This window comes from Cebus imitator, unplaced genomic scaffold (assembly GCF_001604975.1).
Source record: "Cebus imitator isolate Cc_AM_T3 unplaced genomic scaffold, Cebus_imitator-1.0 Scaffold90, whole genome shotgun sequence".
Taxonomy (NCBI): domain Eukaryota; kingdom Metazoa; phylum Chordata; class Mammalia; order Primates; family Cebidae; genus Cebus; species Cebus imitator.
Genome location: NW_016107405.1, coordinates 1048007 through 1066886, shown reverse-complemented (window position 1 = coordinate 1066886; position 18880 = coordinate 1048007). Strand labels below are relative to the sequence as shown.

Sequence of the window (18880 nt, the reverse complement as noted above, 5' to 3'; positions counted from 1 at the left end):
AAAAAAAAAAAAAACAGTAAAGCTGATCTAAAAAATATGTGTAGAGTAACCACCCCTTCTTCACAGAGAATGCCAACAACCCCTATGGAGGCCTAAAACCACAGATATTACTGAATCCTATGTATACTGTGTTTTTTATACATACATACCCATGACAAAGTTTAATTTGTAAGTTAGGCACAATAAGAATAACAATAAATGGAACAATTATAACAAAATACTATAGTAAAAAAATATGTGAATGTGGTATCTCAAAGTATCTTACTGTACTTCACTTACCCTTATGATGTGAGATGATAAAATGCCTATGAGATGAGGTGAATGACAGGCATTGTGACATAGCGTTAAGCTACTATTAACAGTCTGACCATACATCAGGAGGAGCAGGATCATCTGCTTTCAGTAATCTAGATCATGAAGCTATGCTGGTTAAATATCAGGACCATATAATATCCTGTTAATGACTAATGCAGAAAGCATGGATACTTTGGACAAAGGGATGATTTATGTCCTGGGTCTGATGGTGTGAGATTTTTACCATGCTACTCAGAATGTCACGTAATATAAATCTTATGACTTGGTTTATTTCTGGAATTTTCTGTTAAACATTTTCAGACCATGGTTAACTTCAGGTAACTGAAACCACAAAATGTGGAACAGCAGATAAGGGGGGGACTATTGTATCCAAAGTCAGTTGCATCTGTGTAAACAACAACAGAAAATTAAAAGAAAAAAAGTACAGAGTATCTATGGGGCAAAAAGATAAAAGCATCAAAACTAGGAAATACCAAGGAATGTAACTCCAACAAAAGATGTGAGGGAACTTTTTAGAGAAAATGATCAAAACTATTGACAATTTTTATAAATAAATGGATAACTTTCCATGTTCATGGATTTGAAGATTCAATATTGTAAGGATGTTAATTCTCCTTAAATGACCTTTAGACTTAATGCTAATACTAATAAGAGTCTTAAATGTACCACTATACAGCAGTGAGAGTGAATTATAGAAGCACAGACAACCCAAAAACATCAAATGAAAGAAGCAAGTCAAAAAATGTAGTGTAAAACTAAACTATAGGCATTCAGTCATAAGTAGTTAAAAATTAAGGGAATGGTTATCCCTAAAATAAGGATAGTGGCTACATTTTGGAAAAATGTGAAGGATGTAATCAGGGAGGGGCATGCTTCCAGGGTGCAGGCATAATGTCTTGACCTAAGTGGTAATTACGTGGACACTCACTGTGTGACTATTCTTTAAACTGTGTATATTTTATGCAGATAAAAAATTAAGGAGCTAAGCTAAAGAATGTGAAATAGGCTAAGTATGTTACCAAGAATTAATCAGTTATTAAGCTGATAATCCATAAAATTAAGTTATTGGTGATTGCTCCATAATGTTGAATTAACTTGAATAGTTTAGGATACTTCATCCAGATAGAAAATTCAATTTATAAGAAGCATATATTTTTTAAGACTCTCAGACATGTATTGCTACTCATTTTACTAGAATCTATCCTACAGAACTTAGCATATAGCAAATTCTGCTTTTACTGTGCTTTGGAAGATCATTAGTGGAAGAAACACAAAAATTTTATTATATAACATGGTAATAGTGAACAATGATATCTACCACTGTTTGTGCACTTACTATGTACTAGCCATGGGGTCAAGTACTAAATATATTATTAATTTGGGAAAAAAGTCTTAGGGTGACTACCACTGTTATCGCTGTTTTACATGTTAAGTGTCAGAATCAGATTATGATCTTAGCCTTTCTAATTCCAGAACTCTTGTTCTTAACCATAGCCCAATTAAGGTTTAGAATATTTAGTAGTATGTATAGTAATTCGTATTGTTATAGATTCTCACTTTTTACTCTCACTTTATCATGAATGTAGAATGAAGTTTTCCAGTGACTACATACCATGTGATATTGCAACAGCCTGAGTGCAAATTTGTCTTCCATTAAGCCAGACATTAGAGAATTGAAAAAATATATTTTTTTAAAAAGGGGGGCATGGGGGTGCCAGGCACAGTGACTCATGCCTGCAATCTCAGCACTTTGGGAGACTGAGGCCAGAGGATCACTTGAGCCCAGGAGTTCAAGACAAGCCTGGGCAATATAGCAAGACCTTGTCTCAATTTTTTTGTTAATAAATATATATAAAACAAGGCTGTATTTTTTTACTATCCTTTTAAGTCTAATAAATGAATATTTTTTAAGACTTGTTCGTCTTCAAATATGGTGATTATTAATAGATACAACTCACAGAAACGAAAGCTTTTGGGGTCTTCAGTAATTTTTAAATGTGTAAAAGGGTCCTGAGACCAAAAAGTTAAAGAACCTATAATCTACATGATTTCTTATATTCTCATATTTGATTTTGTTCTTATAAAATATCTGTTTTTAGGTTGCTACAAGCCTCAGGAAAAATCAGATTACTTGATGTTGGCAGCTGCTTTAACCCATTTCTGAAGTTTGAAGAATTTCTAACTGTTGGCATAGACATTGTACCTGCTGTAGAGGTATGCATAGTTTTGTTTTCAGACTTCAGTATTTTACGTCTATATTTACAAAAGAAAAGCACTTTCTTTGCATCCCTAAAATAGCAAATATATTTCCTTTGTACCCATTAAGAAGAGATTTTTATTCAAACCTAAATAAATGTTGTGAAAATTTGAACATTTAACCAATTTTGTCTTTATTTTCTTTATCATCTAAATAGCCATAGTCTAGAACTATGTTAAAGTAAAATCACTGGAATTAAGAAACTTCAGCTGGGCGCGGTGGCTGATGCCTGTAATCCCAGCACTGTAGGAGGCTGAGGCAGGCGGATCACCTGAGGTCAGGAGTTCAAAACCAGCCTGGCCAACATGAAACCCTGTCTCTCTTAAAAAATACAAAAATTAGCCAGGTGTGGTGGCAGGCACCTGTAAATACTACTTGGGAGGCTGAGGCAGGAGAATCGCTTGAACCTAGGAGTTGGAGGTTGTGGTGAGCCAAGACTGCACCACTGCATTCCAGCATGGGGCAACACAGTGAGACTCCATCTCAATTCAGATTACAGACTTCCCCATAGCTGTTGTGTTTGGGTTTTGCATTTTGTTGTCTTTGGTTTATTTCTTTTAATGCATCTCTTTCTGAAATATACAGTGTTGTAGAGCCATTATGGAATGGTAGAAAGAGACAAGGGCTTTGGCATCAGCCAGATTTTATTAAATCCAGCTTGTTTGTACTTGAGTCAATGAAACTACTTAACATTTGGCCTGGTAAATTATAGGAACTTAATAAATAATAGATACTATCCTTTCCTTTGAGAATGTTCCTGTGGGTCAATCATTATGACACTATAATTTTAATTCAGTGAAACAGGATCACCTCCTTATCAGCTTCAACTTTTTTTTTTATGACGAAGTTTCACTCCTCTTGTTGCCCAGGCTCAGGTGCAGTGGCATGATAACTCACTACAACCTCTGCCTCCTGGGTTCAAGCGATTCTGCTGCGTCTGCCTCTCAAGTAGCTGGGATTACAGGCATGCACCACCATGCCCACCTGACTTTTTATTTTTAGTAGAGACAGGGTTTCACCATGTTGATCAGGCTTGTCTCAAACACCTGACCTCAGGTGATCCACCTGCCTCCCAAAGTGCTGGGATTGCCGGCATGAGCCATTGCACCTGGCCACCTTGAACTTTCTTTTACCTTAATCATGTGATACCAAGAGTTTGTGTTAAAGGCATTTTTTTAAAGGTAGATGAATTATTTATATCAGAACAAGTTAGTTTTTTTTCCAGAATAACATAAATTCATTATGTTTACCATTTTACTATTGTTAGACCTCCAGACATAAAAATTTTTACAAAACGCATTTAAATGTTTACAAAATTTAATGTTATTTTTAAAGTATGGATTAGAGTAAACTCCTTGGGTTAGAGATTTTTTTTCCTCTACTGCTATATTTCCAGAACCTAGAAGATTCCTAATATATGCCTAATATATTTAATACTTTTTTAAATAAAAGAGTAGAATCATACTTCCAACCTAGGTTTGAACCTCTCCATCATCACCATTTGATCCTCAGTTTTCTCATCTGTATAATGGAATTAGTAGTGGACCACATTTTATAGGATGTTGTAAAGCACCAAGCATAGTACCTCTTAATAGTGCCTGCTAAATAAATGTTTGTTGTTACTGAAAAAGTTCCTGCATGAAGATTCAGCTTTCATATGAGACATTTCTTTAATTATGTATCATTTTGATGAGCATGACTAAATAGATTAAATCTATATGAGTGACAATGAGGAACAACCAAGTCCTAAAACCATTACTGTTATTTCTACTTCTGTTTTCTCTATGCTAAAATCACTGTTCTTAGCTTACCACTGCAAAGAATTTTTGTGCCATCAGGAACTACAGTTTTAAAGCCCAAGTGGCTTCATGCATGGATTCTCTTCCCTCCCTTCCTCAAGACACACATGAGAGATGTTCTTCAGGGACTGCTGAGACATCATGACCATTTGATCCTTAAGCTTAATATTAAATCTATTTATGGATAGGGCTATAAACTTTGAATTATATAGTCACTAGGGAAGACAAAAGAACTGCTAGTAAGTAGTAGAATCAGAGTTTCACAGTTCAGAATTCTATAACTAATTTTAAAACAGAGTAAAGGGACTAACTCTTCCTGCCAAGATGGGATAACACAGACTAGATTTATCCTCTTCTACCACTTGAAGCAACAAAAAGAGTGGACTGAATATTCAAAATAATTTTGATTCTGCACATCAGATAATGAAGGACAGTGAGCTCAGAGATGGAAAACAAATGAGATGAGCCCTACAATTACTCTAGGATATTGCCTTGAGAGTCTCCAGGATGTAGCACAGAGAAAAACCCAAGCAGAGTCTAGGTGATTCCCTGAGTTGTGAAGGTGGCATTGAGAGTCCTAGGAGACCAAGGCAGCTAGAGTTTCTAGAATAGTCTACTGAAAATAAGTAAACCATGGAGGAAAAACTCCAGAGGCCTGCAAAAGGTCCCCTTTGAATACTCAGCTAGGTATAGATAAGCATACATGTATATGAGAAAACTACATGAGACTCAAGAAGGTACTGTCGGAAAGCATTAGAGGTTATAGTGGCCAGCACTCACACAGGGAAGTGTTAATATTGTACCTGTTCCCACCAGCCATGCTGGAACATTCAAGATTCACAAACATTGAATAGAGTACACAGAGAAGGGTCTTATCTCAATAATGGATAATAATTTGCCTTAGATAAACACTGCTCTAGTTCCACATAACAGATCTTAAAAGCAAGACCCAATAAGTTCAAATTGTCTCCAGGTATCTTAACTACATCCCAGAACACAGTTCAGGAATATTTATAGCAATCCATAGCTATTGTACCCACCAAGGTAAAATTCACCATGTCTGACATCCAAAAAAAAAAAAAAATAGCCATGCAAAGCAGTAAGAAAATAGGACCCATAGTGAGGAGATAAATCAGCTAACAACAAACAACCTTGAACTGACATAGAAACAAGGACATTAAAATAGAGATAATACCAGTTTGGGAAAATTCCTTGAGCTAAACATTTATAGTTTGTGCTCTTTCCTATATGTGTTATGCTTCAATATGGTTTTATTTTAATAAAACATATCAAAACTGTATAAAAAGCTAAGTAGAACCATGAAGCTATCTTAAAATACCCAAATCTATCATCTAGAGACAGATACTACAATGTCTAATGTGAAAATACATACCAGTGGGATTACTGCATATTAGATGTTGTAGAAGGAAAGGTAAATTGAAGTTACAACAATAGCAACTATCCAAAATGAAACAAAAAATGTTTTAAATAGAAGAGCATCAGTGATACAAATCAAAGCAGCTAAATATAAGCATAATTAGAATCTCTCCCAGAAGGTGGGAGATTTGAAAAAATAATGGCCAGTAACTTTCCAATTTGATGAAAGGTATTAACTCACAAATTCAGAGAAGCCCAGCAAATCCCAAATGAAAGAAACATGAAGAAAATTACACCAAGGAATATCATAATCAAACTTCTAAAACTAGTGATAATGTCTTAAAAGCTTAGAGTACTGAGAGAAAAAAGTCACGTAGAATTTTATACCCAGCCAAAATATCTTTCAAAATGAGATTTTCCTCAGATATATGAAAGCTGAAATACTTCAATATTAGCAACTTGTATCATTAGAAATGTCAAGGAGGACGTGCTTTAGTCAGGTAGAAATCTTCCCAAAATCTTGATCTCAGATTTCTAAGCCTCCAGAACTATGAGAAAATAAATTTGTATTGTTTAAACCATCCAGTTCATGGTACTTTGTTACAGCAGCACTAGCAAACTAAAACAACTTAATCAAAAATAAAGATATGGAGAATGATTTTAATATAAATAAAATGGGAATTTAAGACAGTAGTAGCATAAAGGGTGGGATGAGAGAATCAGAAATACACTTGGCCCTCCATATGCTTGGATTCCACATCTGTGGATGCAGTCAACCACAGATCAAAAATATTTGAGGCAGGGTATGGTGGCTTAAACCTGTAATCCCAGCACTTTGAGAGGCCAATGCAGATGGATTACTTGAGCCCAGGAGCTTAAGACCAGCCTACGCAACACAGCAAGACCCTATCTCTACAAAAAATATAAAAGTTAGCCAGGCATGGTGTACTTGTATTCCCAGCTACTCATGAGACTGAGATTGGAGGATTGCTTGAGCCCTGGAAGTTAAGGCTGCTGTGATCCAAGATTGTGCCACTGTACTCCACACTGAACAACAAAGACCCTGTCTCAATAAATAAATAAAAATAATATAACAACAAAAATACAGTGTAACAACTATTTACACATCATTACATTGTATTAGGTATTATAAGTAATCTACAGATGACTTAAAATATATGGGAGGATATGCATAGGGTATATGCAAATCCACCATTATATAAGAGACTTGAACATCTGTGGATTTTGTTATGTTCAGTGGTTCCTGGAACCAGTCCACTGTGCTATTAGTACTTTGAGGTTCTTATACATTAAGTGGTATAATATATCACTGAAGGTAGACTGATAAGCTAAACCAGCTGCTAAAACAAAAGAGTTAATAAGCAGGCCGGGTGCGGTGGCTCACGCCTGTAATCCCAGTACTTTGGGAGGCCGAGGTGGGTGGGTCACAAGGTCAAGAGATCAAGACCATCCTGGTCAACATGGTGAAACTCCGTCTCTACTAAAAATACAAAAAATCAGCTGGGCATGGTGGCGCATGCCTATAATCCCAGCTACTCAGGAGGCTGAGGCAGGAGAATTGCCTGAACCCAGGACGCGGAGGTTGCAGTGAGCCGAGATCGCGCCATTGCACTCCAGCCTGGGTAACAAGAGTGAAACTCCGTCTCAAAAAAAATAAATAAATAAATAAAAATAAATAAATAAAAAATAAGCCAACAAGGCTGATAAAAATCATAAAAAATTAGTTAATTCAAAAGATGACAGGAGGAAGGGAACAACAATCAAGTGGGACAAGTAGAAAATACATAGCGAGATTATAGATTTAAAACCTAAGCATGTCAGTAAACACATTAAATATAAATGGCCTAAATACCCCAATAAAAAGGCAGAAACTGGCAGATTGAGGGCAAAAAAAGCCAAGACATAAATATGTTGCCCATAAGAAAGGTACTTCAATTATTACGACACAAATAGAGTGAAAGCAAGAAGATAAAAGAAAGCTGGCATGGCTACATTGAGATTAGACAAAAATATTTTTCAGAGCAAAGAATATGATCAGGGATAAAAATAGCCATTCCATAATAATAAAAGGGTCAGCTCATCAAGAGTACATAATCCTAAACTACACTTGGTCTATGTACCTAATAACAGAGCTCCCAAATACGTAAACCAAAAATTGATAAACTGTCAAGGAAATATAAACATTGAAATTATGATTTCAGTACCCTTCTCAATAATTCCTAGAACAGGTACACTGAACACCTGGTGAAGAACTCACAATGGAAATTAGAACTTTTTTGAAATAAAAATACAGGATATTAAAATGCATAGATGCCACTAAAGTTACAAAAGTAGTTACTTAGGGGAAAATTATAGCACTAAACACCTTTATTAGATAATAAACTCAAAGCAGTGACATCAACATTTCAACTAGAAAAACAAAGAGTACATTAAATCTGAAGAAAGAGCAAGAAAATAATGAAGATCAGAGCAGAAATCAAATGAAATAGAAAACTTTCAGAAAAACAATAGGGAAAATTAATGAAGGCAAAAGCTGGTTGAGTAGTTCAAGAAAATTGATAAACTCTAGCCTACTGATAGAAGTAAAGAGAAAAAGGTAAAACCATGACAAGTTTTACCAACATTAAAAGGATAAGAAAATATGAACAACTTTATGCCAATAAATTACACAATTTAAATAGACTAATTCCTAGAAAGACACATAACCACTAAGCTTATTCATGAAGAAATAGATAAGATGAATGGCCTAAGTCTATTAAAGAAATTATGAATTGGCAGCTTAAAACTTTCCCACAAACAAAATTCCAGGCACTAATATCTGTATGTTAAAATTTACCAAATAGTTAAGGAAGAAATAATACCAATTATATATATTCTCTTCCATAAAATTGAAATGGATAGAATACTTCCCAACTCATTCTATGAGGCCATTACTCTACCAAAATCAGACAGAGATGTTACAAAACAAAACTCTAGACCCATATCCTTTATGAATATAGATACATCTGTTCTATACAAAAGGTTAGCAAATTAAATCCAACAAGGTCTTTTAAAAGGATAATATATAATGGCCAAGTTTGGTTAATCTCAGGAATGCAAGATTGATCTAGTGGTCAGAAACAGTATTTACCGTATTAACACATTAAAAAGGAAAAGTTATTTGATCATTTCATTAGGCAGAGAAAAAGCATTTGACAAAGCTTTGACAAAATTCAACACCCAGACTTTCCCAATTGGAAAAAAAAAGCCTCGGAAATGTAAGGGAATTTCCTGAACATGACAAAGGATATCTGAAAAATGTCCAGCTAATATCTTCCTTAACGGTGAAAGAAAAATGCTTTTCTCACAAGAACAAGATAAGGATGTCTACTTTTACCACTTGTATTTAGCATTTGTACTAGAGGTTCTAGCAATTCAATAAAGCAAGAAAAAGCAATAAACATCATCCAGATTGGAAAGAAGTAAAACTGTATTCACAGATGTCATTGTGATTGTTCTGTGTAATATTCAAAGATGCTTTTAGAACTAACAAGTGAGTTTAGCAAGGTTGCAAGATACCGGATCAATATACAGAAATGTGTTTTATATACTAGCAGCAACCAATCGGAAATTTAAATTAAAAACTACCATTTACCCTAGCATCAAAAATATGAAATATTTTATATGTGAACATATATTTATATGAAATATGTAGCTCATAAATCTGACAAAAGTAGAAAAATCCACATGCTGAAAACTACAAATTGGGAGAAGTTAAAGATGACTTAGACTGGGTGCAGTGGCTCACACCTGTAACCCCAGCATTTTGGGAGGCCTAGGCAAGTGGATTGCTTGAGTTGAGCCCAAAAGTTCAAGACCATCCTGGGCAGTGTGGCAAAAACCCATCTCTACAAAACAAAAAAAACCCAAAAAAACAAATTAGCCAGATGTGGGAGCACTCACTCGCCTGTGGTCCCAGCTACTCAGGAGCCTGATGGGAAGATTGCTTGAGCCCAGAGGGCGAAGGTTGCAGTGAGCTGATCACATCTCTGCACTCCAGCCTAGGTGATAGAGTAAAACCCTGTCTGTATAGAATCAGTGCAGTCCTGATCAAAACTCTTGTGGGCTTTTTTTAGAAATTGAAAAACTTATTCTAAAATTTGTGTGGAAATTCAAAGGACCTAGAATAATTGCTAAAAACAACTTTGAAAAAGAGCAGTGTTGGAGAGCAACACTACCTGATTTCAAAATTAGTATAAAGCTACAGCATTCAAGACAGTGTGGTATTGATGTTCAATAATATCAGTGAAATATAAAGATGGTTCACAAATAGGCCCAAACTTTGATACCTGATTTTAGCCCAAGATGGAAAGCATTGTCTTTTCCACAATGGTGTGGCCTTTTCCACAATATCTTTTCCACAAAGGGATATCCATATACAAAAGAAGAAACTTCAGACCATACCACACTCCATATAAAAAAAAAAAATGAACTCAAAATGTATCATAGACCTAAATGAACAACCATAAACAATAAAACTGCTAAAGGAAGATATTGAAAAAAATCTTTATGACCTTCAGATAAGAAAAGACTTCTTAGACATGACTTTGAAAGCAACACCTAAGAAAGAACAAATTGATAAATTGGTCTTCATCAAAATTAAAAACTTCAGCTCTGCCAATGACACTGTTAAAAGAATGAAAAGGTAAGCCACATAATACTGAGAAAATATTTTCAAGTCATATCTCACAAAGGACTTGTATCAAGAATATATAAAGAACCCTGGCTCACGCCTGTAATCCCACCACTTTGGGAGGCTGAGGCAGGTGGATCACAAGGTCAAGAGATAGAAGACTGTCCTGACCAACATGCTGAAACCCTGTCTCTATTAAAAATATAAAAATTAGCTGGGTGTGGTGGTATGTGCCTGTACTCCCAGCTATTCGGGAGTCTGAGGCAGGAGAATCTTTTGAATCCAGGAGACGGAGGTTGCAGTGAACCGAGATCACACCACAGCACTCCAGCCTGGCAACAGAGTAAGACCCTGTCATTAAAGTTAAAGCAACCCAGCAGAGCAAGACTCTGTTGTTAAGTTAAAGAAACCCAATTATTTTTAAATGGGCAAAATATTTGAAGAGATACTTTAACATAGAAGATATCTGGATGGCAGATAAGTCCGGGAAATGATGATAAACATCACTAACTCATTGGGAAATGTAGACAAAAACCACAATACCACTACCCACCTAATACAATTACTAAAATGAAATAGATTAGCTACACCAAGGATAAGCATTTGGAGGAACCGGAACTCTCACATACTTGGAATATGAAACTACATAACCACTTTTGAAAACAGTTGGGAATTATTTAGAAATTAAACATACACCACCTACTGTGTGATCCAGCCACCCAAGATATTTCCCCACAACAAAAGAATGTTGATTCAAATACTTGAATAGGAATACTCAAAGCAGCTTGAATTGTAAGAACCAAAAAAATAGAAACAACCCAGATATCCATAAACTGATATATATGGATGAAGCAAGTATGGTATGTCCTTGATACAATGGGATGCCATGCTGCAATTTTAAAAGGAATAAACTATTAATAACCTGCAAGAAGAATCTCAAAATAATTACTTACGTAAAATTCTAGGAAATACAAACTAGTCTATAGTGATGGAAATAACATCAATGGTTGCCCACTGGCAGGGGAAAAGAAGGGAGTGACTACAAAGGGGCATAAGGAAAATTATGGGGTGTTGGATCTGTTCATTAACTCGACCATACCAGTGGTTTCATGCGTGTAAAAATATGTCAGAACTTACCACATTTATGCTTTTGTGTCACTTATACATCAGTAAAGCTGTCTTAAAAGAAAAAGGGAAGGCTGGGCATGGTGGCTCATGCCTGTAATCCCAATACTTTGGGAGGCTGTGGTGGGTGGATCATGAGGTCAGGAGTTCAAGACCAGTCTGGCCAATATGGTGAAACCCTGTCTCTATTAAAAATACAAAAATTAGCTGGGTGTGGTAGCAGGCGTCTGTAATCCCAGCTACTCGGGAGGCTGAGGCAGAGAATTGCTTGAACCCAGGAGGCGGAGATTGCTGTGAGCCAAGATCAGGCCACAGCACTCCAGCCTGAATGACAGAGCAAGACTCCCATCTCAAAAAAAAAAAAAAAAGTGGGGAGAGCAGAAGAAAAACATCATTTTCTGTTAATGGAACATTACTTTTCCTAATAGACAGTCCAGATGACTATGTGGCCAGCTTTTATATACACCCAACAAGAACAAGGGATTAACGTTTTAGGTCATATCTTTGTTAATAACTATTGATATATGATAGAGTAATTTTTATCTAATTTTAAAATTGCTTTCTTATTCTGGTTTATTTCCATAGTTTTAAGATTTAGCAAATTATGTAATGTTTATTCCTTTAAGTTGTATTGTTTTCCATGGTCATTTGTCTAAATACATTTAGTTTGTTCCAAACCAGGGATTAACTTTTTAATAGAATAAAAGTAATGTTGAGGATTACTTTTTAAATGGTTAAAGTTAATGGTTTCAGAGACCTTAAGTTTTGGAATCATTCTGCTGGTACAAATTTTATAATGCCTCTTTCATTATCCTCTTTATTTGATTCATCTTCATTTCATGGTATTTCTTGTTAGGATTTTTATATTAGCTTGTTTTTGGTAACCGTAAGTGATAAAGTAAATGTAAATATGACTAAGCTTAGAAATAAGTCATTCCTGTAAACTTCTACCCAAATTAAAATTCGTATAAGTCCTAACCCAAAATGGACACTTAAATTATTTTTCATTTTAAATTGTTAGGCAAATTTTTAAATGATTAGTAACAAGTCTCTAGACTTAATTACTCTGAGGTTTTTGTGGGTAAAAGTTGTGATTGAATAAATCTGTTCATGTTTAATGATTTAAAAGGAAAAATGTTTAATCAATGCTGGAATTACTATGATATGTGAAATACTTTGCTGAAAATTCTATGTATTAAAGTGGAAATAATCTTGAAATTCTTAATATGCCTTGTTTTCTGTTTCTGCAGAGTGTCTATAAATGTGACTTCCTGAACTTACAGCTTCAGCAACCGCTCCAGCTTGCACAGGATGCTATAGATGCTTTTTTGAAGCAGCTGAAAAACCCTATTGATTCTCTTCCTGGAGAACTTTTCCATGTGGTTGTTTTCTCTCTCCTTCTTTCTTATTTTCCATCTCCTTACCAGCGATGGATTTGCTGCAAGAAAGCCCATGAACTGTTAGTGTTAAATGGTTTATTACTTATCATCACACCTGATTCCTCCCATCAGAACCGTCATGCTATGATGATGAAAAGCTGGAAGATTGCTATAGAGTCCCTGGGCTTTAAACGCTTCAAGTACTCAAAATTTTCACATATGCATCTGATGGCATTTAGGAAAATCTCTCTAAAAACCACAAGTGACTTGGTTAGTAGGAACTACCCAGGAATGTTATATATTCCTCAAGATTTCAACAGTATAGAAGATGAGGAATATTCTAACCCTTCCTGCTATGTTCGATCAGATATAGAAGATGAACAACTAGCATATGGTTTCACAGAACTCCCTGATGCTCCATATGACTCAGATTCTGGAGAAAGTCAAGCCAGCTCTATTCCTTTCTATGAGCTAGAGGACCCCATATTACTTTTAAGTTAATGTAGAAGCAAAAGGCCCTTTCAGTCCAGGCTTCTAAACTAATTGCCTACACCAATTGGAAATACTAATATGAACTCATTACTTAAAACCTACTTTGCATAAAAGAAATGCAAAGGTTTACAGAGTTTGCTATTTTTTTCTACTCAATTTTAAAATTTATTCTTATATAGAAAGCTTAAAGTTTCATGCAGAGTGACTCATGTCATAGCAGAAACTACTCTTACTTTAGCATTTAGCACTATCATAGAAAGGTACCTTTTTCTCTTTAGTGCTATTGTGAAAAATGAAGCATAATTTGCTATTTGTTTTCCTTTTCAACTTTTCAGTGTTAACTATAAACCCTTGAATGGGAAACTTTAAGATGTAGAAAGCTGTAGATTGCACTTTGATGACTCACAAGTTAAATGTGATACAGAAATAGATTGGTTAGTTGTTTTGTGATGCTCTTATCTTTTTCTTTTTTCTAACTAAATTGTGATGTTACAGAAAGCCATTTTATGTTCCTTTTTTGTCTGATGATCCAATATTTCCTGAACTTTTTGTAATTGGTGATAATTATTTTTCTTTCTTCCATTAAAACCTCATTTGACAACATCAGACATTGGGGGAGAGATTTCCCCCAGAGTATGTATTCTAATTTCCTTAGTCCTATCCAGTAAACACCATTGCCAAAGTAGTATTTTCAAAACTTTGTGATTTGGGCCTTGGTGTGAAGTATATTTATCTGAGAGTTCACTTTTAGTTTCTTAAATTTAGGTTTCATTTACAAAATTTTTTATTTAAGCAAGGAACAATATAATACTCAATAATGACCTAAAACACCTTTTTGAAAGGGTTTGCACTTGAAAGAGAGTTTGTTCTGTCGAAACCAACTTTAATAGGGTCCTCACCTTTCCATTAAGGAGGTGTGCCGCACTACAAGTTTCAAACTATATGGAAAAACTTAAAATTAGCCCTCTGCTGGTGATCTCATAAAATGGTTTTGACCTTTTGGTATCTTAATTTCTATCTAAACTATCAGAAAATTTTCTTTGAATATATCAATTAGTTGGCTGTGGGAATTTTCCCTTTCCACATTAATAAATGCCTTTCTGTGTTTCTGAATCAGAAGCAAATTATTAGGGAAAAAGATATGTCCAAACAAGACAAGATTAGTTTAAACAGTGAAGACCATTTAGTCCACATTGTCTTGTCAGCCAGCAGTTGTCATGTAAACTATCATTTTTAAGAGTGCCACTGTGTGGATTTTGTTTTCAAGTGGTTATTACATTAAAATTACCTCATACTGAGGTTTTTTGCACTGAAATATCACAGTTTCAGATTTCATGGTTAATGTTGTGTGTATGTTTGTGTGTATGTTTTTAAAGGAAACTTGCATTTTCAATAGTTGATCCTAAATTTCATAAACTGCACTTCTTTACTCTGGTAAAACTGATGTTTTTGTGCTTATTGTGAATTGCTGTAGTTACCTTTGAATGTCAAACTTTATTTAGAAATATAAAACTTTTATCCTTTATGATATAAATGGTTGAGTGTATGTACTCAGTATTTCAAATTAAATTTCACATGCTAAATTAATGAAAGTAACAAGATTGTAATTTTTTAAAGTCAGTTAATTAAACGCAATAAATATTGGTTGCTCAAATATGCCAGAAGTAACTTGAAATTTTTCATTTACTTTCAATAGCATAAGATTCCTTAATATTTAGGATTGACTGTTCTTTCCAGTTAAGCACTACAGGATTATGTCTTGTAGCTTCCCCAAGAGAAGGGAGGGAGAAAAAACAAAAAGCACTGTGTTAAGTATAATACAGAACTATTTTGGTAGTACCTTTTTTACCATACTGTTTGCCTTTTGATTTGGGTAAATATGATCTTAAGAGCAAAGAAAATAATACACCAAATGAAAATGCTTTGAAAGTAAATGAAAACAGCGCTTTTGAAAGGCTGGTGTGATGTGACCTTGGAGCCAGCCTTTGTGTTAACAGCTAAAATGTTGGTGCTATAAATTCTGATTGTTTACAGATGTTGATTCTGCTTATGCTCCAAAGTGTGCATGATGTATTTTAAGTAGTACTCTGAGGAAGTCTCTTTATAAAACCTACTACCACTTAGTATAAATTTGTTTGAATTTATATCATTTGTTACTGTAAATTCAGCTTACCCAAATTAGGTTGGCACAGATTTAAACTGATACACATTCCACGAAAGCCAATTGAGTGTTTTAAGTATTGAAGTTTAAGCAGTCATTGCAGCTTGGTGCCAGATTATGTATGTAATGACAAGAGAAGTTAATAGGGCCTTCTAATACCGTATGGGTACTCTTAAGAATTATTTCATTTGGATATAAAGAAGTTATGAGGCCACCTGTCACATTCACAATGGGTTCTCCAAAATAATTTTGTTGTTTCAAAAACAAATGGTAATCATTTGGTTGGATTCTCCAGGATCATGACTAGATCATGTGGTTTTACCTTAGTTGCCAAGTGGTGGGAGGTAACATACCTAAAAATGTACGTGTTTGTGGTATTTTTTTCACATTTTGTGAACAAAGCACATTTATTAAAAATTTTAAATTTTCTAGTATTCTTTGTCTGTTACTTGTAAACAAAGTTCTGTGGTCTTTGATTTATCTCACTAAGTGATTTCAGCATTGGGAAGCAATTTAGAACTTGAGTGACTTGTACAATTTTCCAACTGGATTTCACTTTTGTCAAATCCCTTAGTGCCATAAATTTATTCACTGAGATCCAGAGAACTCACATGACTTCTCATTGTCATATATTGTCCTGTTTATGGCAGAAGAAGGGTAACAGCATGAATTCTAGTTCATCGTATGTAAACCATATCATATTTTTCTCTTTGAAAGTAAATTACATAACAGATAATTTATCAGTTCTTTCAGGACAGCCGACGTCTTTCTCATAATATGAAGGGGTTTTGTTTTGTTCATTATACAAATGTTTGAATTCTCCCATGTGCTATATGCTGAGGAAGCAGCAAGGATTGGAGTGATCACAGTCCCCTGCTCTCGTGGAGCTTATGATCTAAGCAAGAGTAAAGATAAGCATGCTACATGTACTTAGTATCCATATCCAAGAATGATTACCAGCCAATCCTACAGTTTTGCCCCTGCTTAAAATCCTTAATTCACAGAAGTAGGACAGGAAATAAGGAAAGCTTTAAAACTAGCAAATTGTACATTGTGGATAAGAGAGATGTATTGTTCATTCCTCTAGAAAAGTGTAACCTAAATGTAAATTCTGATGTAAAAGCAGAAAAAAAATGGATTCAAGCTTTTTGTTCCATTTTCCCACACCTTCTGAGCACCATGCAACAATGCTATTCCTCTGCAAGAGTTCACACACTAGGTCAGCAGAAATGTAAATCAAAGATTTGGTTTCTTCTTGGTTTTGTAAATTGCTTGTTAGATGATAACAAAGGTGGAAAACAAATTTTGTTACTAAAAAAAACCCGTAAGACAAACATTTACTATAAGGAATTTTTGTATTATAGTAACTATTCTTCCAAAAAAAAAAAAACTGAATTACGATAACCATTACAGTATGTTCATGTTAAAGCCATATCCATGAGCCACTGTGAATGCAAATCTCCTAAGCATATTAGTGGTGGCATACACACACACACACACACACACACACACACACACACACACACACACTACAAAACCCAATGAACAAGCAGGCTACAATAGCTAACAATTTCATTACTTTTAAAGATCTCTAAATACATAAAAGGAGATATGCTGGTTTTTCTAAACTCTTATTTTTCTCTTGTCAGAGAAATGCAAATCTCAACAATTGGAAAGCCTTTTAAATTTACCTTAAACTTGGTTTGTATGCTTTTTTCTAAATTTGTTTCACAATCCCAGTAGGGTTTTTTGGCTGGGTGTGGTCGCTCACACCTATAATCACACCACTTTGGCAGGCTAAGGTGGGTGGATCACTTGAGGTCAAGAGTTTGAGACCAGCCTGGCCAATATAGCATACACAGTATGCTTTATATTCTCAGGCCTCACTGAGTCATTAGCACAGATTAAAGTACTGGTGTACACTGTGATGGAAGTAGAACAGGGACCTGGGAATTTGGAAGTAAGAAGATAATATTTTGATAGGAACCTGGGAATTTGGAAGTAAGAAGACATATTTTGATAAGAAAATGGAATGGTCTGGAGCTTGTAACCAGAAAAGGTGAAGGTCAGGAGGAGGGAAGGGCAGCCGGGAGGACCCTGTGGACTTAGGGAATGGTACCAATGGGAATGAAGAGATACAGAATGGGAGTCAGGATGTCATAAACCATCCCTTTGGTCTTACGGTTAAACTAAACTGAACTGCTAACATTAATTCTATAACTAAGAAAGTTCCAACAAATTACTTATAATAAAATGAAGAACAGGCTGGGTGTGGTAGCTCTCACCTGTAATCCCAGCACTTCGAGAGGCCAACGAAGGTGGATCACTTGAGCCCAGGAGTTTGAGACTGGCCTGGCAATATAGTAAGACCTCATCTCTACAAAAAAGTTGTAAAAGTAAGCCAGGTACAGTGGCACACAGAAGTAGTCCTAGCTACTCAGGAGGCCGAGGCACAAGGATCACTTGACCCTAGGAGGCAGAGCTTGCAGCAAGCCAAGATTGGGCCACTGCACTACAGCCTGGGCAACAGACAAAGAGCTTGTCTGAGAAAAAAAGACATTTTCCTCCCTAAAATTTTTCAGATGAAAAGCAGCAACATTTTTTTAACATCATGCTGTAGAAGATAACATTATAAGTAAATATAGGTTAATAGTAACACTACTATGGGATACTATGTAATACACATTCCGAACAGAATGTGAAGCATGAAATTCAAAAGCAAAGCACAAGTTTTGTGGCAAATCACTTCATGTAGAGTATTACCTAGGACATTATGTACTTGGAGTTGTTTTGAGTAATAATGAATTTTCAATGATCTAGTAGGCCTTGTGATTCTCTTTTTATAACTATGATGACTATTCATGGGATAGCTAACTCAAGTTAGAGGTCATTTGTGGCAATGATAACTAGTCTACACCATTCAATCAATATTCATTCACTAATTGAGAATTATTGTGTGGATTAGGAACTATAAGGAGTAGATGTCTGCACTGTTCTTCAGGGGCTAACAATGGGAACTTAAATACATTAGCATTAATACAAAGCAACAAATAAAAACAAACATTATGGAGATTGGACAATCCAAGATGGCCGTTTAGGAACAGCTCAGGATTGCAGCTCCCAGTGAAAGCGCAGAGGGTGAGTGGACGCCGCATTTTTATTGCCCACCGACTAGGAAATTCCCGGGCAGAGGTGCTCCACGGTCCCCAGCGCGGCTGTTTCAGCCAGCGTGGCTGTGCCAGCCAGCGCCGCTGCTTTGCCCCGCGCGGCTGCTTTGTCGGC

At 35.4% G+C, this 18880-nt stretch overlaps 1 protein-coding gene across 2 annotated transcripts in view; it reads left to right on the top strand.

The window, feature by feature from the left end:
* The window catches only part of BMT2 (base methyltransferase of 25S rRNA 2 homolog), a 96608-nt gene extending 80576 nt beyond the window's left edge, over positions 1 to 16032 (top strand). For both annotated transcript variants that reach the window (XM_017535038.2, XM_017535039.2), the window contains exons 4-5: positions 2415 to 2529; positions 12817 to 16032. In XM_017535038.2, the coding sequence (XP_017390527.1) occupies positions 2415 to 2529; positions 12817 to 13446 (745 nt within the window). In that variant the 3' untranslated portion in view covers positions 13447 to 16032. The remainder of the gene's footprint in view (positions 1 to 2414; positions 2530 to 12816) is intronic.
* The last annotated feature ends 2848 nt before the right edge of the window (positions 16033 to 18880 follow it).